At 28.9% G+C, this 21,021-nt stretch overlaps 7 protein-coding genes across 7 annotated transcripts; 3 read left to right on the top strand and 4 right to left on the bottom strand.

Annotated features, from left to right (window-relative positions):
• Positions 1-24: 24 nt before the first annotated feature.
• Positions 25-3,168, bottom strand: spz4 (Spaetzle domain-containing protein 4). Its single transcript, XM_075820175.1, has one exon. The coding sequence runs from the start codon at positions 1,447-1,449 to the stop codon at positions 331-333; it is 1,119 nt and encodes a 372-aa protein (XP_075676290.1). The 5' UTR covers positions 1,450-3,168; the 3' UTR covers positions 25-330.
• LOC113796336 (glypican-6-like) lies at positions 3,154-14,668 on the top strand. Its single transcript, XM_027346591.2, has 7 exons — positions 3,154-5,400; positions 9,939-10,330; positions 10,396-10,719; positions 10,785-11,113; positions 11,192-11,325; positions 11,420-14,067; positions 14,593-14,668. Exons 1-6 carry the CDS (start codon positions 4,995-4,997, stop codon positions 11,818-11,820), a joined length of 1,986 nt encoding a protein of 661 aa, XP_027202392.2. The 5' UTR covers positions 3,154-4,994; the 3' UTR covers positions 11,821-14,067; positions 14,593-14,668.
• Positions 11,905-13,829, bottom strand: eIF3l (eukaryotic translation initiation factor 3 subunit l). Its single transcript, XM_027346593.2, has 2 exons — positions 12,300-13,829; positions 11,905-12,234 (listed from the first exon to the last, which is right to left on the bottom strand). Exons 1-2 carry the CDS (start codon positions 13,701-13,703, stop codon positions 12,121-12,123), a joined length of 1,518 nt encoding a protein of 505 aa, XP_027202394.1. The 5' UTR covers positions 13,704-13,829; the 3' UTR covers positions 11,905-12,120.
• Positions 14,386-16,489, top strand: LOC113796335 (cytosol aminopeptidase-like). Its single transcript, XM_027346589.2, has 5 exons — positions 14,386-14,668; positions 14,726-14,853; positions 14,913-15,489; positions 15,562-15,754; positions 15,812-16,489. The coding sequence occupies exons 1-5, from the start codon at positions 14,444-14,446 to the stop codon at positions 16,387-16,389; spliced, it is 1,701 nt and encodes a 566-aa protein (XP_027202390.2). The 5' UTR covers positions 14,386-14,443; the 3' UTR covers positions 16,390-16,489.
• Positions 16,384-17,356, bottom strand: MED28 (mediator complex subunit 28). The gene is made up of 2 exons (XM_027346596.2): positions 17,217-17,356; positions 16,384-17,156 (listed from the first exon to the last, which is right to left on the bottom strand). Exons 1-2 carry the CDS (start codon positions 17,250-17,252, stop codon positions 16,491-16,493), a joined length of 702 nt encoding a protein of 233 aa, XP_027202397.1. The 5' UTR covers positions 17,253-17,356; the 3' UTR covers positions 16,384-16,490.
• LOC113796297 (programmed cell death protein 2-like) lies at positions 17,343-18,568 on the top strand. The gene is made up of 2 exons (XM_027346538.2): positions 17,343-17,483; positions 17,543-18,568. The coding sequence occupies exons 1-2, from the start codon at positions 17,402-17,404 to the stop codon at positions 18,442-18,444; spliced, it is 984 nt and encodes a 327-aa protein (XP_027202339.2). The 5' UTR covers positions 17,343-17,401; the 3' UTR covers positions 18,445-18,568.
• Positions 18,353-20,971, bottom strand: LOC113796292 (small ribosomal subunit protein mS39). Its single transcript, XM_027346533.2, has 9 exons — positions 20,696-20,971; positions 20,527-20,641; positions 19,577-20,462; positions 19,379-19,508; positions 19,042-19,322; positions 18,913-18,985; positions 18,714-18,836; positions 18,479-18,646; positions 18,353-18,424 (listed from the first exon to the last, which is right to left on the bottom strand). The coding sequence occupies exons 1-9, from the start codon at positions 20,836-20,838 to the stop codon at positions 18,397-18,399; spliced, it is 1,947 nt and encodes a 648-aa protein (XP_027202334.2). The 5' UTR covers positions 20,839-20,971; the 3' UTR covers positions 18,353-18,396.
• Between the last annotated feature and the right edge of the window lie 50 nt (positions 20,972-21,021).

Here is a 21,021-nt window from a genome sequence, read left to right as displayed (position 1 = left end):
TTATGAATGTCAATATGCTGCCATCTTTGGTGTAACAATTTCGAATAAATTCCCAAAATGTTTATTCTGTTTCATTAAAGATGGCAGCACGATACATCCTATTTTGCGGGCTTTTTTTCTGTCGAAATTCATTCGATTTTCAATTTGGTTTTTTGTTTTTTTAAATCTTTATTTACAGTTTTATTTTTGTGTGTTTTCTTCTATCTTCAATTTCATTCATCAAAAAAAAGAAATTAAATAAAAAAGGTAAAAATTCTTTAAATTAAAAAATATATGATACATTGATTGAATTTCATTTCAGAATTCAGTTTTTCTGGCCAATTTCCTGTTTCAAAGACGAGCTTTTCGATTATTAATCCTTTCATGTTGTTGTTGTTGTTGATTTTGTTGATCATCACCATCACCATTACCATCACCATTACCATTACTATCATCATTTTCATTATTGGAAAAATAATCATAACAAATACAAACACAACATCCTGGAAAACGAAACCAATCGGCAAATATACCACGACATTCATTTCTAGGATCAAATGCTAATAAACGATGCAAACGATATTGTTGTTCACAACGGCAACCATCTCTACAGTACATTTGTTCATATTCATTTGTACATTTTTCCCAATGAATATATTGTTCGAATGGATAAACATTTAATAATGCTAATATTTCACCACGGGTATTATTCGCCCAATATGGTGCAACAACTTCTTGTTGAATTGGACATGCATTATAACCTTTGTTACTATTAGTCGATGTTGTTGTTGTTGTTGTCGGTGTCTTCACAGTTGTGGTCGTCATACCATCATCATCATCATTATTACCAAAATCATCATTATTTTCATCTTCAGCAACAAAAATATTGTTATTATGATTAATATCATTGTTGTCGACCAAAATATTGGTATTGATAGATTGGTTCGTTGATAATGACGAAGAAATTGATTCATTTATGATCGAATTATCGGTTATTGAATCATCATTGTAATCAATGGTCGATTTTATTGTTGTTGTTGCTTGATTATGTTCATTATCACCACCACCATCATTATCATTATTGAATTTGGCTAAATATTTTCGTTGTTGTCGATCATTTGATGATTGTGATGAATAGTCTTGATAAATATTATTTAAACGTTCAATTTCATTATGAATAATTTGACTTTGCCTCTGTTCACCATACATTTTTCTAACAAAACCTTGATTTTCAAATATAAAACGTTTCATTGAATTCCATGGATATGCATGACCAGGTTCAATACAATAACCAATTGAATTTATATCACAAGGTATCACATTATTATCTTTTAATAATCTTGGATTTATACGTGGACCACATGATTGTCCAAAACATTCTTTAATCACCAATGATAATATTGTTGCTGTTAACCATATGATTATTGATTTTGCTGTTGTTGTTGTAGTTGAAATACGAATCATCATCATATTTGATTCAAAAAATAATAATTAAAAATGTTGAAACAAAAATCAAATTCAAACAAAATCAATGAAAAATTCTACGTTTAATCATTGTTCATCATCATCGTCCACATCAACCATCACTAACATTGACAATGATAATGACATTCATCCATTTCTTCCTTCATCCTTTAACATCATCATCATTTTAGGTGGAAAAAAGATGCTTCCAAAAAGAGAAAAGAGTGAGTGAGAGAGAAAAAGACTGGCCAGGAAGGTTAACTTATCTTTTTTTTAATTTATTCAATCGGTCATCATCAACATAACTTGTTTCCGAATTTTTTTTGTTCGGGAATTCATCGTGGATAATATGATATATCCTGTTCGACAACAACCAACCAAACCCCTTTTTTCAAGTTAGTGAAAAGAAAACAACATTAACAACTACATAGTCAAATCAAATCAAAGACATTTAAAAAACATCTTTGTCGGTTGTTGTTGAAACATAAGTGACTGTGTAAATTCAGTGAAACAAAAAATCAAGTTTGTTTGGTTTATTTTTATTTATTTATTTTTTCAAAGTTTGACCTACAAAAATTATTTATTTTTTACAACCGTTTAACCGTTTTCATATGTTTTTCAAGATTTTATCTGTTCGATAAAATCGACAAATACTGGTACCACCAACACCAAACACACATGATATTATCATCATCATCGTTGCAAATTGGCCAATTCGTCGTTGACGAAAATGAAAAAAGAAAATTTTACAATTCAATTTCACAGAAAAAAAGAAGCCTGTTGAGTTTGTTTTTTCTTCTTAGTCCATTCCTTTCCTTTCATTGACATTCATATTTGGTTCACACATTCATTCATTTCATTTCATTCGAAGGGTGATTTAGGATAATAAAGATATTTACAGGGTTTTTTTTTGTTGTTGAAAAAACTATGACAATAATGGTCGATTCAATGACGCTTGTTGATGATGATAATTGACGACGACGACGACAACAACAGAAAGGGGTTAAAATATTCAGGTGTTGTTGTTGTTGTCAACCCTTTATTTTTTTTGTTGTCAAGACAGATCAATATAACTAAATAGATAGATAGCTATCGATCTTTTCAATCACCGATCGTTTTTTTGAAACCCAAACCGTTTTTTTCCAAACAAAACTTGTGTGAATGGTGATTATGGTGGTTTGAAAAAAAAGTGAAGGAAAAATGAATGAAAACGACGATGACAACGGCGCGCGACTTGAAATTTTGAATACCTGTGATAGGTAAACCACAGGCATGATTTCAAAGCCTCAAAAAACCAAAACCACCCACTCAATCACACACACACCCATTAAGGGTTAACAAAATGAATGAAAAATATTTAGTTTTATTTGCCAATTCCACCACCATCATCATCATTATTTACCTGTGTTTTTTCATTCGTTTTGGAATTCGTCATATCAATCCTATGTGGCAAAAAAAAACAACAACAAGGTAAACTTTACAAAAGCCGGCTTCGATGATCGTTGATGTCGATATCGAAACAACATTCTCGCTGCTGATATAATAATAATATCGTTGTCGTCGTTTTTTACCAAACAAACAACATTAGCAACAACAGTATGCTGCAACAAACTTGCTTCTTTGCTTTCTATCTTTGGCTAGATTGGTTTTTTTCTCGATCCTCGATGATGATTTGTTTTTTGTTGTTGGTAATATTGATGGTGGTGGTGGTGGTGGTAGTAAAAAACTACTATTTAAACACCAACACACCACATTGAGGATATTTTTTGATTCTACTCCAAAAAAATAAAAATAAAAACAGAACAGAAGAAATGCCATCCATATAATCGAGATATCCAAGCCAAAAACCAAAACCAGTCAGTCAGTCAGTCGATGATTGTCAGCCGCAGTTGTTTGTTGGTTGGATTTTTTTTACAAACAAAAATTTTCACTGTGATTTTTTTACTGGGTCGATTTTTTCAACCAGTTCTTTTCTTTTTTATTGTTTCCAAGTAGATTCTGGAATAGAATTCGACCATTGTTTGTGTATATATAGTCGCAGTAGTGTGCGTATGTGTGAATATCTAGAATATTCTTGTGTCCGATAAATTGAAAAGCCCTTGAAATTCTCTCTTTCTGTGTTTTGCTTATTGTTTTTTTCTTTCTGGTATAGAATCCCGGTTTTTTTTTCTTCTTCTCGAGAAGATTCTTTGGGGCGATTTTATTCTTTAATCAAAGATATTGTTACTATGTTTGTATCCAATGTGGGAGTGTTGATCATCCAACAACCAGCGACCAGTAAAATCTTTTTTTCGAGAAAAAACAAAATACTTATTCTGGATCAGTTGTTCCAGAAACATCCTCATCATCATCAAGCAACAATAACAACAACTTGTCCTTGTCAAAAAATATATAGTGTGTGTGGAGAGAGTTGAAGTTTATTGGTTATAATCATCTTTTAGTGCATGTTTTTCACTTTCTGTTTCTGTGATTGTCATCATTATTATCATTTAAATTGATTAAATCCAAAAAGTTTGTCATTTTGGAATCAAGATTGATGATCCACCACCATCAAGATCACCCTCAACCACCACCACCATCATAAAACTGATCCAAGAAAAAAAAAAGTTCCATAAAAAATCTGTTTCCAGATACTTTAACAACAACAACAACTGTTCAGCCACTGCCATTCGACGAATAAATCATCATTGTTATCAGATCAGAGAAAGAAATTCCTTTTAAAATTTAAAATTTCTACTTTCTTTGTGGGTGAATTGAAAAAACATTGGTTTTTGTTTTTCTACAAAAAAAGCGATTCGGAAGTCCGAAGTTGCCTTTTATCGACCGTTTTTTCTTCGGTGACCTTTTTCTTCTCTCGGTCATTGTGGTGTCACGAACAGCGGTCATATTTGAATTTTGTCCTTTTTTTTGAATCTTTCGATCATCAATTTTGACCTTTGGTTTGCAACAACAAAAAATCCATTCATTCAAAAGATTTTCTTTTCTTACTTCGACGAAACGAAAAGGAAACGATTTTCATTTTCTTTCAAGAAAAAAAAAGATTTATATTTTTTCCTGTCATCCACACACCAGCCTGACTTATGCAAAGCAACCGAAAAGGTAAAAATTGAATTTTTTGAATTTCTTCTCGTTCGTTCGTCTTATGAATCTCAACAAGAAAAAAAAAGAATGAAGAAATAAAGAGGCCATATCTCAAACAACATCGTACAGTATTTTCAACAAATATATTGTCACCCAAAAATAAAGAAAATAATAATGTCATCAAATGTTTTTTTTAAAAAAACTAACTGAAAAATGTCAATATCCCCTCTGTGTGTTTGTGTGTGTTTACAATATAGAAATGTGTATCTATGTCGGTGCATTATGCAGTCGTGTGTTGAAGAATAGCAGAGAATTTTATGAATGAAATCTTGTCACACACACACACACGACAAACACGCATTTTTCATCAATTGAAAGCCAAAAAATCAACAACAACAACGACGTCGACAACGGTTTAACCAACGATATAATCTGATATCAAATCAATCAAATCAATCAGAGAAAATAAAATGTATCCATTATCAATAAAAATGACGATATTATCATCATCATCATGGTGTTGGTGGTATCATAATCTAAATCGATTACAATCTAAATACAACATTATTATAATGATCATTATTATTATTATTATTGATTTAATCAATAATGTTTTAGCTAATAATAATAATATTCAAAGATTATCATCATCATCAACAACTCCTGTGATTGGTAATAATTATTATCCTCATCCTCATCATTATCAACAACAACAACAACAACGTACACAGCCATTATCATCATCATCATTGTATTATAATCATAATCATCATCGTCATCAGGATAATAATCCAAAAATTAATTTCGAAAATCAATATAAAGAATCAATTAATGAAATACGAACAATATTTTTAAAACAACATTATAATTTTGATGGTATGGTATTATTTTTGTTTGTTTGTTTTTGGTGATATGATTTTTATTTCCCTGTTTTTATCCTGGAAAAAATACAAAGTTTACGTAACATTATTCTCATTTTTTCATTTCATACCAATCAAATTCACATCACCTGTTCAAATATTCGAGATTGGATATTGATTTTGTGCTTGCGTGTGCGTGTGTGTAATCAATAATCAATAAATAAATAAATGAAAAAACTCCATTGAAAGTAAACATTAAATTAGGTTTGAAACACATGTGAAAAAAAATACCGAAACAGGAAAGTCATAATATAAAAATAATAAAAATTGATTTAGTGATGCGCGTAGGCTGTAGAAAAAAAACTATTGATTTATTGAACAACAATCGATCGATAGATCAATCAATCAAACTATAGGCGGTTAATTTCAATCATTTTCATTTGTTTTTCTTTTTGATTTTATCCAAAATTATTAAAAATTTTATTGAATATTCATTAATGATGATAATGATTATTCAAAATGACAATCGATTTATCAATCAATCAATCAACAAGTTGTTTGTTTGAAAGAAAGAAAGAAGTTACAACAAATGATGATGGATATTGAAATTTCTTTTAATCTTTACCAAAATTGTATTAATAATGATGATGATCATCAATGACAACTTGAGAATTAAACAGAAGTTTTTGTTTTGTTTTTTGTTTTTCTGCATTTCATCATTTATCGTTTTGGCCGGAGATTTGGTCCGATGATTTAGTTTCTATAGTCATTTCTGATTTAGGACCACAAACAAACAACTTTGATCTTAAGCTTAAAAAACGAAAAACGAAAAATTTTCTTTGCAGCTTTTTTTTTGGCAAAACTAAACGAAAAAACATGAAGAACAAGAACAGAATTTGTTTTTCTTGATTACTATGTCTATGGTATACCATTTTATTATTATGGAAACAAAACATGACTTTATCTTTATCTTTTAGGTCTTTTTGGTCTTTTCTAAATATCATCATCATCATCATTCATACCATATAAATACCTGATATTTATTATAAATGACTTATATATGTGTGTATTTGTCTATGACTGAATGAATATATGAATGTTCTTCTCACCTTTTTCTCAGTGATTTTTCGTTATTCGTTATTCGTTTCGTTCATTTTCAATTTTCGTTTTTCTTCCTAAACGTGAATCGTACGTTGATGATGGTGATGATGATCATCAAAGAAATTTTCGACTTTGACTTTTTTTTTCTCTCTCTCAATATCGTGTAATAAGGAATCGTATTGCTGCTGGCAGTATTTTCATTCCATTTCATTTTTTTTCAGCCTGATATTATGGTTGATAGTATAGTGATGGTGGTGGCCACTTTGGTCTTTGGCTGGTTGGTTGGTTGGTTCAAGTGTACATTGTAATTGGAATTTATTTTGTTGTTGTTGTTCAGCAACAACGAAATGAATGAATATATAAAAAAACTATTCGAGAGAAAAAAAAATGGTTACCTATTTTACCTGGTGATTTTTTTTTCTTCAACCAAAAAAAAACTATCAAGGTAGCCAAACAAAAAAAAAGTATTTACTAATTTTCGTTCGTAGCTCAATGGCCTTTTTATGATTATTATTATTTGGTTTGTTTGTTTGGATTGTATTTTTATTTTCATCGTTTTTTTTTCCATTTGCCCATATAGATAGAATAGATAGATTCTTTTACTTCGTCGTCGTCGTCAATCATAATAAACAAAATTGCTCTATGATGATGATGATAAAATATTACAAGGTTACTATCATTATTGGATTGTTATTTTGGTTATTCAAACATATAAGCCTTTATTGCCATTCATTGTTGTTGTGACTGGATGATTTTTGTTTGTTTGCATAGTTTTTTCTATGGAAAAAAAACTTTTTTTTTGAAACAATGTGAAGAAAAACATGTAATGATTGTTGAATTCTTTATCGGATAATAATGATTTCGAAACCAATCAATAAAATTGAAAGAAAGAATGGTAAAATTCGGCAAAACAAAAAAACATTAAGAAAATCTTTCAACAAAAAAAAATTTCACCTGAAAACATTATGTGTGTGACAGAAGAATATTATTATCACATTTTTTCTTTTGCAAATATTTCAAGGATTATATTGTACTTATTATTTACGATGAAATGCGAGAGAGAGAAAAAAAAGATCAAATGATTATTATTATATGATTAAAGAATATGCCAACCACACACACACAATATATTTTTGATGGAAATATGATATTTTAATAATAATGTCATTAATATTTACAAGCAACCATTTAGCAAAAACGAATGATGAGGATTATCATTATCATTTAAATATATTTTTGTTTGGCCAAATATTTAACCAAAAAATAACGATATCAGTGGTTTGTTTGTTTGTTTGTCTGTCAATTCAATTTTCATTCACTTTCTTTGTTTGTTTGATATTTACAATCAACAAAATTCAATGATAAAAAAAAAAAATTTTAAGGTAATTTTAGATTATCAACACCAACAAAAACACCCATTGATTACTAAAGAAATCGATTGATTTGATCGTTTGATTGATCAATCAATCAATCAAAAAAACTTTTTTTTATCAATTTAGGTGGCGAAACAAACAACCCAGAAACCAAAAATTGTTGTTTGTCTGATTTTGATTTTGATTTAGGATGTTTGACAAACAAAAAATGATGATGATAACATATAGTGATTCCGGATGCACTCATTTATTTCATTTACCTGGATTGGTCATGTTTGTTTTTTATCATCATCATTATCAATTTTTTCATTAAATTATTAGAAAAATATTTTTACCCAAATTTGATTTACCTGTTTTAAATGATGATGATCAGGATAAGACCTGTATGTCCACATTCCACATTTGAAAATATTGGGCGAAAAGAAAAATTTAATAAATTCTTTTTTAAAAAAAGAAAATCCATAGCCATCAATGAATGAAGATTGAAATGGCAATTTATTTTTATTTGATTTTCTATGGTGATGATAATCATCTTTTTTTATGAACTAATTACCCCTAAGAATATATGTGTGATGATATTTATTTTGAAAAGATCTTATTAATCATTATCATTTGATGATGATGATTATAATGACCTGCTGTTTGAGAAGAAAGAAAAAATTCTTAATTTTTCTTTTAAAAATTTCATTTGCTAAATGCTGTTGTCCATTGTGTTTGATTCGAAAGTCCGAAAAATATTTTCACAGCATGTGTGTGGTGGTGATCAAAAAATCTTTTTTTTTTCTCCAAATAACATCAACATGCTCAACATGTTTTTTGTTTGATCGAAAAAAAACAAAAAAATAAATTCAGTGGTTCAAAATCGATGACCATCATCATCATCGATTGGAGTTTTGTTGTTGTTGTTGTCGGTATATACACATCTCGAAATGATTCGGCAATCGAAATAACGAACAAAAGACGATGATGATAATGGTCATGATGTTAGTGGTGGTGGTGGAAAACAGAAAAACAAAAATCTCTATGAACATTTGCCGCGAAAAATATCCGCCGCGCACACAAACAACAAATACCCACCACCGAAAACGAAAAAAGAAAAAAAAACATTATTTAATATCTAAGGTGTGCTAAAAGATCGAGAAGATAGAGATCGAAAAAGTGTAGTGAACACGAAAAGAAAAGAGAAAATTCCACAAACGAATGAACAAAGTATGGTGGACGCCATTATCATTTATATTGATGCCGACATTTTTGATTATTATCATCATCAAAAGAAATAATGAATGAATTTTTCCATAGAAATATCTTATGTGTGTGTGTGTGTGTGTCCGTCCGTTCTGTTCAATCGATGATGATAATGATGATGGTAATGTGTTTTGTTTTCATTGATGTGCATAGTAGAAAAGAAGATGTGTTCAAATCATTAATCCGAATTAAGCTTACTAATGAGAATAATGATGAAGAGAAATAGCAAAAATGATTGAGTTTTTCTTCTTTTACCCTGTTCTGGCAATTTATCTTTTATTTAATTCAATATGTTTTTCTAATCGATTTCGATTTATTTATATTCATTATCATCGTTTATGAATGAAATTTGTTTGATTTTTCTTTGAAAATTTTTCAAATTTTTTTTTCATTGATTCGGTTATTTGAAAATGATTGGAATTTTTTCTTTTTGTTGGTTGCTGCCATAAGAATCCTGATTCAATTGATCGAATTGCCTTTTCGATTTATGAAAATAAAAAGATGTAAAGACGCTCATCATGTGAATGTGAATAAAAAAGCGAGAGAAAATCGTGATCAATGATTTTTTTGGTTAATTTCATATCCATTGTTGTTGCGGTTGCTTTAGATTTTTTTTCTGTGTATAACAAATCTATTTTCCACCCAAAATAAGATGTTCCATATTTCTTTTTTTTGTCGACGATGATGGGAATTCACGAAAATAAAAAATTTGCACATTCCATTCGAAAATTCGCTGATTGATTGAATGGATGAATTATGATTATTATGATTATCGGTTTATTTTATTGATTTTTTTTTCTTTTCTTACCTTTATCAATGAAAAATATCTATATAGCATTCTTTCGTCATGTACTGACAATATCACATTCAGATTTTCATCGAATGTTTTCCGATACATATGGTATACTTTATGATCGTCATTCATTCATATTTAATCAAATGTTTCGTAATCTTGAACATTATTATAATGATGGCCAATTGGATCTTACTATTGCTATGAAAGAATTTTTTAATTTACTTTATAAAAAAATGTTTGAAGAATTGAATGCACAATATTCATTTGATTCAAATTATCTAAATTGTACTGTTGAACATATGGAAGAAATGATGCCATTTGGTGAATTACCACAAAAATTAATTGTACAAGTTAGACGTTCATTTGTTGCTGTACGTACATTTGTACAAGCATTACGTTATGGTAGTGATATTTTGAAAACAATTATGGAGGTTAGTATAATAAGTTTTTTTAAAAACATTTCATTTTTTCAAACAAAATCATATCATATCCATAGCTATCCATAAGCTCGACCTGTGAAAATCGTTTACAATCATTGTCATATTGTTATCGTTGTGATTCAAATAGCCATTCATCAACAGCAAATAATAATAATAATAATATCTGTCAATCAACATGTATTGATCAATTGGAAAAATGTTGTCTACAATGTTTGGGCAGTTTGAATAAAGAATGGAATAAATTTTTAAATGATATGATTAGATTATCTAGTCGTTTGAAAACATCATTCAATATTGAACATATTGTTAGTCCTATTCATATACAGATATCGGATGCAATTATGAATTTTCAGGAAAATGGTCGTACTATTTCACAAAGGGTAAGTGTTTTTGCTTGTTTATGTTATTAGATTTTTCTCAATTATAATTTTGTTTATTCATTTAGCTATTCAATAAATGTGGTCGACCTGTTCATCGTAAACGTGAAAAAAGAAATGATAATTTATCAATGAATCACTATCAACAACAACAACAATATCCAAGAATAATCAATACAATGACCAATCATCCTCAACAACAACAGCAACAACGACAACAACAATCACCATTATCATTATCATCACAGCCACAACAACAACAACAAAATATTGACAGCATAATCGATTCAATGATAAATGAATTTAAAACATTTAAAAATTTTTGGTCAAATTTGCCAAGAAAATTATGTTCACATTATAGTACCGAAGCCAATTGTCTAACTAATCAAACATTTCGGTATGTAGAAAAATTTTGAAAAGAAAAAATTAAACAAAATTTTTATTCTTATTTTTTATTTTTCAAAAAAAACACCAGAAATTCGGATGAACCAAATTATCGTGATCGAAACAATGTCGAAATCATCAATCAACAGATCTCAACATTACGATTAATTTCATTCAATTTGAATAAAGCATATAATGGTTTGGATGTTGATTTTGAAAATAATTGTATGTTTTTTGTTTTGTTTTAAACAAAAACCAGATGTTTTTTTTATTTGGGTAAAATTTAATTAATTCTTTCGATTTTTTTCCGGAAAAATAGTTGATACGGACAATGATGATACACCACCAATTGATGATGAAATATCTGATGATGCAAGTGGTAATAATGAATCTTCGGGTGATGATGGTGGTGGTAGCGGTTTTGCTGGTATTGATGATTCATCATCATCAATTATCGATAATGAACAAACAAATAAAAATCCAATCTATCAACATAATGATGATCGATCAAGAACAAATCAATCATCATCATCAAATAATGATATCAATTTTGATACATCAACTGAATCATCGACAACAACAACAACGATGACCAAAATTATTACGCTGGATGTAACGAAAACATCATCCGGATTTAGCCATCTAAATAATCGACCTATTGATAACAATTTACAATTATTAATCATTATTATTACATCAATTTCAATGATATTTTTATAAATTGATTTTTCCTTGTTTGGTTTGCTTGTTATTATTCTTCTTTCTCTTCTCGCTTACCCTCTTTCCCATACAAAATTCATTCAATTTAAGTTTTGATTTGCTGTGATTTATTTCATTTTTGTAATTGTATTATCTGTAAAATGTGTGTGTGTTTTATGTATTTTGTAAATATATAATTTTTTCCAATTGTGATTTTTTTTGAAATTTTCTCTCATCATTATTCATTACAGAAATAAAATAAAAATTTATTATGAAAATTTGTTTTCGCAAATCAGCAATTTCCGCCATTCCAAAAATTGATCAAACATTAATGCTGCTTACAACCCGATATAATTCATCGAAACGATAAATTTGTCGCAAAAAATAATCACCATAACGTGGTGCCACCTTGGTATCGGCAATATGAATCATATCCTATATTGGCAAAAAAATCATTTGAATTCGAAATGAGAAACAAACAAAAAAATGAAATCAATTACCTTATCAATATAGAAATCAACATCCGATCCGGATTGAAATTCATCCAATTGTTTAGTTGATGAATAATTTTGCATTTTATGTTTAAAACATAATAGATAACGATTCAATTCTTCTGGTGGTATTTCAATAATGCTTGCCAATTTTTCAATAGTCATTGTTGTATAAAATTTTAATAAACTACGTATTTCTAATAATTTTTGTTGTTGTTCAACTTCTTCTAAAAATATTTTAATCTGGTGTCGATAGGAAATATTGTTGGCCATAAATGAAACAATTTTCGGGCATGATTGTTTGAATACACTTTTGAATTCTTTAATATCTCCGGAACGTAATTTAATAAAAGAATCGTGCATTTTTTCTTCAACCTGATTCATAATACTTTCATCGATACGTTGTGGATGTAATGCTAAACAAATGGCCAATAATCGATAAATACGATCAGTTTGTTTTTCAATCATTTCCATTTGAAATGTTCGATAATTATAAATTGGTTTAGTACGTTGCATATAAACCAAAATATTGGAAAATGTACGAATAGCATCCGAATATCGATGCATCATCATATAGGCAAAACCAACATAATAAAATGTTGTCACTTGACATGCCAATACACGTGATATAGCCATACTTTGTAATTGTTGACGATTTAGATCGATATTTTCCAATACCTTGATGGCTAGATAATAATCACCAAGCATACAATGAAGTCTTAACAAACCAATCAAACTAAAATAGCCAAGCATTTTGTAGAAAATCAATCGGCCATATTCACCGGCAACAAGATCTGGATCACGTCCATTGTTGAATTCACGAAGCTGTTGATTAATATTTGATTTATCCACTAATGAATAAAGAACATTCAATACAGCATGCACATTCCAAACATTTGGTTTATTTATGTTTTCTTTATCTTCCAATGACAATTCGGCTGCCTTAGCTTTGAATGCTGTGAACGATTGAAATTGGTAGATGAATTCATCGATTATATCCCATAGCCATTGATTAGGTAATTCTAATGGTTCAGTATTTTTTGTTAAAATGTAATTGAATAATTCACAATAATTGAAAAAGGATTTCAAACGTATTTCGGTCGGTATTTCACCATCCAATGAATAATAATGACGAAAATAAAGATCTTTGTATAAAACAAGAAAAATAAAATCATCCTTTTCATTTGAATCGATAATCATTTTGACAACATTTTCATTTGGCCATGGTTCACTTTTATAATACATTTCGGTCAATTTGTTGAAATTATTCTCATAAAGTGCTTGAATATCATAAACATTACGTTCGATGATAGATTTTCTTAAATTCAATATAAATTCTTGAATTTGATCGGGAACATTTTCATAATCCGATCCATTATCATCATAATCATCACTATCATGATCGTCCATCATTTTTAAAAAATTTAATTTCGGTAAAAATTTCCAATTTTAAAGATAATCGAGGAAACACGTTGAACAAAATTGAGTACAGTCAAGGAAGCGAGTTTGTACAGTAAAATCACATACACACAAAGACAAAAAAATCGGCTATTTGAAAGCGTTGAGTCTAATGGTGTCGAAATAGATGTAGACATGCATCATCATCATCATCATCATCATAATGCCGTTTCGAATCAACTGTTCCAGTTCGTTTTCAAACAAAGAGAGGGATATAAGGATTTTCTCCTGATCATCATTATCATCATTTTAATCAACAAAAATTTCAATAATTGAATTTCAACAATCCGTCATTGACGTTTCATTCACTCATTTTCAAGTAAGATTTATGATAATATTGATTAAAAAACGAAACGACAAAAAAAACATTTCTTTCATATTTAAACTACTAATATGAATATCTCATTATCGAAAATGATGAGATAATTTTTCTTGATATTTACCATCGTTTCATTTTTTCTGTTGTCATGTCCATTTTGGGTTTTGTCAATTTTGTTTGTCAAATCAATCAATTGATACAATGACAAACCATTTTTTTTCTTGTTGATCATATAGATATAGATATTAGCTTAGATAGATAAATATAGTACCATTTTTATCATTATAATAAAAAATTATTATTTTTTATTATATCAATCAACAAAAACCAATAGTAACCATATAAATAAAATAAATAATAAAAAAAGACCCGATAAATGTTGAATTGCCTGTTAAAACAAAGTTCGAAATTGGTTGTTGGGCGAATACACCGATCAACAACAACAACATTATTTGTATTTAATAGAAATCTTTCGAAAAACAATTTTCATTTGTTTTTAAATTGTCGTCAAATTCTTACAAATAGCAGACCAACGACATTGTTTCAATCAAGCATTAATAATAATCAAAAGTTTGCCATCCATACATCATCGAAAATAATGGTAAATTTCTCCTAAATTAATTTTTTTCCTCCCAAATTAATCAATTTGATTTTTCAGAATAAAAACAAAGCAACTTTGATTGGTGTTTATGAGAATAGTAACAATAAAGAAACATTTGTATTTACACCAAGTGGTAAAAAAATTAACTCATCAGTCAATGGATTAATTGAAAAACAATTAAATATGTAAGATATACTTTGATTTTGTTTTGAATATTTTTTTTGCTAATATTTTTTTCTTCTAGTGTTGGACCAGTGAAAAAAGGTAAAGTTCGTATTCTATACGATTTAAGTCCTGAATTTCCTGTTGTCGGTATTGTTGGTCTTGGTCCGGAAACGGCTACATTCAATGAATTAGAAGAATTGGATGAAAAATTGGAAAATATTCGTTCAGCTATTGCTAATGGTGTACGATCATTACGTGATCTTGGATCTATTGATGAAATTAATGTCGATGGTTGTTTAAATCCAAAAGCAGCATCTGAAGGTGCTAATCTTGGTCTTTATTATTTTGATGAATTAAAATCGGCTGCATTGAAAAAATCCAAAGTTGAACTTCATTTATTAGCTGATGGAATTTCCGATGAAAATGAATGGAATGCTGGAGTTCTATTATCAAATGGCCAGAATCTTTGTCGAACATTGATGGAAAATCCGGCAAATCTAATGACACCAACAAAATTTGCACAAATTGCTGTCGAAACTTTTTCCAAACTCAATGTTACCGTACATGTTCGAGATAAAGCATGGGCCGAATCAATGAAAATGGGTTCATTTTTGAGCGTTGCAAAAGGTTCGGATGAACCACCGGTTTTCCTTGAGGTATATTTTTACACTAACCAAGTCTGAGTTTGTCAACTTTATTGAAAAAAAATTGTTTATTTTCGTTAATAGGTTCATTATAATAATGCACCAAATACTAAACCATTAGTGTTTGTTGGCAAAGGAATTACATTCGATAGTGGTGGAATATCATTGAAAGCATCATCCAATATGGATAGAATGCGTGCCGATATGGGTGGTGCTGCTAATGTTTTAAGTACTATTTATACATTGGCAAGCAAAAAATCACCGGTCAACATTATTGGTAATGATTTTTGCCCGAAAAATTTCAAAAATTAATCAATTGAATTACATTATTCAGGATTGATGCCATTATGTGAAAATATGCCAAATGGACGAGCCAACAAACCGGGTGATGTTGTCACAGCAATGAATGGCAAAACTATTCAGATTAATAATACCGATGCTGAAGGTCGTTTAATTTTGGCCGATGGTCTTTGCTACGCACATAAATTTGATCCATTTTTATTAATGGATATTGCAACATTGACCGGTGCAATCGGTGTTGCACTTGGTTCATCAGCTACCGGTGTATTTTCAACATCAAACAAATATTGGACAATGTTACAAAAATGTGGTGTTGAAACTGGTGATCGTATGTGGCGAATGCCATTATTCAATCATTTCACCAAACAGACAACCGACAGTCAATTAGCCGATTTATGCAATATTGGAAAATATGTTGGACAAGGTGGTAGCTGTATTGCTGCAGCTTTTCTTCGTGAATTTGTTACCTGTAATTCTTGGATACATTTCGATATTGCTGGTGTAATGGACAACAAAGATGAAGTGGCCTATTTATCCAAAGGGATGTCTGGCCGTCCATTACGTACATTGGTACGATTCGTTGAAGAAATTTTTGAAAACAAAGCATTTTGAACAATATAATAGAACGCATGATGTTTTTATTCATCGGATGATAAATGATACAACATTATTCAATGATTTAAAAAAATAAAATAAAATATTCATTCATTCATTTATCTACGATTATCATTCATTCCAATATGTGCGGTTGTACGTTCCAAATTGGCTAATGGATTTTGATTTGATGGATATTGCATTGGATTATAAACACCAGTTGATGATTGAGGATGTGCTGGATGATTAGCCGAAGCCATTTGCGGAGGAGGTACATTACTTAACATCATACCCGATGGTGCACCACCACCAACAGCACTTTGCTGTGATCTCATCAAAGGATTTGGTACATGTTGCATTCCTGCATTCATCGGCATTGTTGAAACCGGCATTCCTGATGGTCCCATACGCATTGAAGGTGGTGGTGGTTGTTGTTGTCCTGGCATCATTGTTGGATTAACATTTTCCGCAATCATCATATTATTCGGATGCATAGTTTTACCAGTCAAAGCTTCATTGACCATATTGGACCACATGTTCAATTTTTCATAATAATTATTCAATAATATATCTTTACGATTGATTTCTGATTTCAATTCATTTATCTCTTCATTCAATGTTATTTCAGGTTTTTGTTCGGAAAGAATTGCTCGTTTACGTATGAAAAAACTTTCAATCTGTTGTGATATATCTAAAAAACGTTGAATATTATCAACATTGGCTTTCAATTCATCATTATCCAATACATGAGATGATAATGGATTGGTGATTGGAGCCAGACAAGCCTGATTGATTTCGAAAACAAAACAAAAGTTAACATTATATAAATAAAACCATATACAAACCTGGAATGAATTTTCAAAATCATCGATTAAAGACATTGTTGAAGAAAAATTTGATTATTGTCAAATCGTACAGCGCGTTTTAATCAACAAACAAAAAACAGATTTCTCGGAATATTTTCCAATGAAATCCAAGATTGACGGAAAAATTCTTTGCACATGTCTTTTATTTTGAAGACCAAAAAATCATGGTTTTTCTTGGAATTATTGATGAAAAGATTAAAATCATTGATCATCATGAACAATGTTCTTGGTTGGATAATAAATTAGGTTTGTTGTTGACAATTTTAAAAAATTGACTTGTTAATTTGTTCTCGTTGTATATCTAGGTGGTCAACCTATTTTTAATCCAATGTTTGATGTGAACAAATTGATAGAAAATGATCAACTTCAATGTACAGAATGTTCAATCAATATGGCTTTTATATTACAAATATATTGTCCGGTTGATAATTCAAATGATGATCGTATTTTATATTTCTTCTCGTGTGTAAACAAAGATTGTTCGATGAAAAAATGTCGATTATTTCGTATTGTTACCAAAGCAAAACAAGCAACCAAAATTGAAACCAAATTATTCGATGATGATGATTGGGGAGGTGATAATGAATCGACCAGTGATTCAACATTCACAACAGAACAATCATCCAATAATGTTGGTTCGACGAACAAATATGATTTTGAGAAACATTCATATTTTATTCCGCATTATATTTCGGTGATAGAAGAAACAGATGAATCGATCGATAATGAAAAATATGAAAAAATGGCCAAACAAATAGCAAATGTTGAAGAAAATTTCATCAATGAACAATATGAGAAACATTATCCCGATGTTTTTCAAAATGATAAAGATAATTATAAATTTTATAAACAATTACATAAATGTCCTGAACAAATTATGCGATATGAATTTGCGGGTAAACCACTAAAATCATCCGGTCGAATAAATTTTTCCATTGAAACTTGCAAAAATTGTAAGTCAAAACGAATTTTTGAATTACAATTAATGCCATCATTGATAAATGTTTTATTGAATAACAAAATGAAAACAATCGATCAACAAGATATATCGATTGATTTCGAAACAATATTAATCTATACTTGTGGTAAAAATTGTTATTCAACAACAAACGAAATTTGCGAAGAACAAGTATTTTTATTTAAAGAATATTGTCCCGAATTAAATGAAAAATTTTTTGAATTTATTCCTGTAAAACAACAACAATAAATAATCAATGTTATTAAAATTTAAAAAAAATTACCTTAAATTCTCATCCTGAATATTGATTTCTGATTTTTCAAATTCTTGTCGAATCAAATCGATAGCATCTTGTTTACCAAATTCTTGACATAATTTTAAACAAAATAAAACATAATCATATCTTTTGTTTTGAAAAGATAATTGTGCAAAATCAGCCAATGTTTTTGATCTAAAAATTTTTCATCCAAAAAAAAGATTGTAATTTCTTAATTCAAGAAAAAAATTGAAATACTTACTCTGGTTGATCATAAAGTTCATTTCGAAGTGAATACATTTTTTCCATAATTGTATAGCCCATATCTAAATCTTTACATTTGTTCAATATGGATAAACATAATGATAATGTTTTCCCGGTCCACCTGTGTGTTTTTTTGTTTGAATAGAAATTTCAGTGAAAATGAAAAAAAATTACTTAAAATTCAAACAAAAACTTACTGAAGACTTTGATCATAACCCATTTCAATGTTTTTGGAAATTTTTAGATTAATTTTGTTGAATGCATCAATCACTGAAAATTAATAAAAATGAATGAATATTTCAAAATGAAGAAATCATTATACCGACCTATTTGATTGAATTTCGATAATAATGGATCGGATTTTTGTATTTCATCCATAGCCAATAATAAATCTTGTAATATATCCATATTATAAATATAATATAATAAACGAATATCATCATAAATTTGTGGTAAATAATTGATTGCTTTATAGATTTTAATTGTTTTGAGAAGATTAGCCATCAGGTCAACATTCGGTGAATACATATGCGGTACATAACGATTATAAAATGCCATAAATTGTTCAATCGATTCGGATAAACACAAAAGTTTTAAGAATTTGTAGCTAATTTGAATGAAAAATAGGATTAGGAATTTAGAAAAAAAAATCATTAAACTTACTAATAAACATTTTGACTAGAATTAGGACCAAGTAAATTCAAATGACGATTAGCAATTTTATCAATTTTAAATGCAAGTTGTACATCATTCAAATTCGATGCAATATCCATTGCAGTTGCAAAAAAATAAACTAAATTTTTGAGAAAAAATAACAATTTTATAAAAAATAAATTAAATTGACATTCATATGATTCATACCATCATCCATATCTTGTGGTTCAAATTTTTCATCACCAATTTTATCAATAATTTCATAGATTATAGTACTTTTACTATTACGTGATCGATAAAAACAACTAAGCAAATGATAATAAGTACCAAAACTTGGCCGGATATCAAATTTGAATGCAAATTCATTCAATGATTTCAAAATCAATTCATTGCTTTGAACAAAAAATTTATATTTTGAAATTTGTTTAAGAACACCATTTAATGTTCCAATATCTGGTGCAATTTGATTTTGATTCATTGTTTTCAATAGATCAATAACCGTTTTCCAACGTTCTTCATTTGTTGAATGCAATTCATTACTAATGTTGATTAATGAATTATATGTTGCAGTGTTTAATTTAAAATTCAAATCGATTGCTTGTTGATATAATGAAAATGCCCGTTCACATTGATTATGTTTAGCCATACCTTTGATGATTGATGAATAAACGCGATCATTTTTCGGTTCAATCGAATCGAATAATTTTTCAGCAAATCCATTATCTTTCCATACTGTAATGTTTTGTTTTTTAGCATTTTTTTGAAAAAAATCTTCTTCAATATAATGTTCTTTTTCATTTTCACTATTAAAAAAGCAAACTAAATCTAATAAATCATAAATGATTTCCGGATCAATAGATATGCCATCTTTCATCAATTTTTCATAGCAAATAATTGAATTGATTACTTCACAACGAAGAATTGATTTTTGTAAATCATTTTCTGAAAATTCCATTGATTCATCATAGATTTCTTTGTGTGTAAATGCTTCAATTTTCGGTTCGGACATATCACGTATAAACAATTCAGGAAATTTTTCAATGAAATATCTAGCTGTTTTTCTACCCGATTCTTTAGAAATTGAATAAGTTCGCTAAATGAAAAAAAATGATTTTTTAAAATTATTAGACGATATTCATAAAAATCAATTCAAAAACCTTATCAACATTGTTAACCGGTGTTAAATATGGATCATCAATATATTGATAACTGGGACCAGTATTATCCTGTTCAATTGTCGATGATAATGCTTTTAAGATGTCCGTTGGACCTCTACAAACAGAGATTAAAATAATTTGATTGGATTTGCAAATAAATCTTTCAAACCTTGGAATAGCTTTAGGTATTTTAATAATTTCTTCGAGCGATTTTTTATTTTTTGCTACGCTAACCATCAAACGTTTATTAAGATGACCAATTCGAAGAACATTTTGAAATGATAAAATTTTTGATGCAATCAATGATTGCATTTTTAATTTTTTACGTAAAAAAAAATCCGAAGATTTTCGAATCCAAATTACCGAACATGTGATTCGAAATAAATTTTATTCTACAACGCCATCTTGTTCCAGATAACACAACGAGTTTCCAAACGTGACGTTCTTAATTTTGGTCAATATTGCAAATCGATTTCGTTTCCATGATTTTCGTTT

This window comes from Dermatophagoides pteronyssinus, unplaced genomic scaffold (genome assembly GCF_027571235.1).
Source record: "Dermatophagoides pteronyssinus isolate colony J.1.1.1.1 unplaced genomic scaffold, Derpt_VIB-CSIC_2022.12 sq0006, whole genome shotgun sequence".
Taxonomy (NCBI): Eukaryota; Metazoa; Arthropoda; class Arachnida; order Sarcoptiformes; family Pyroglyphidae; genus Dermatophagoides; species Dermatophagoides pteronyssinus.
The sequence above is the reverse complement of the archived record's forward strand: the minus strand, read 5'-3'. Positions and strand labels throughout refer to the sequence as shown.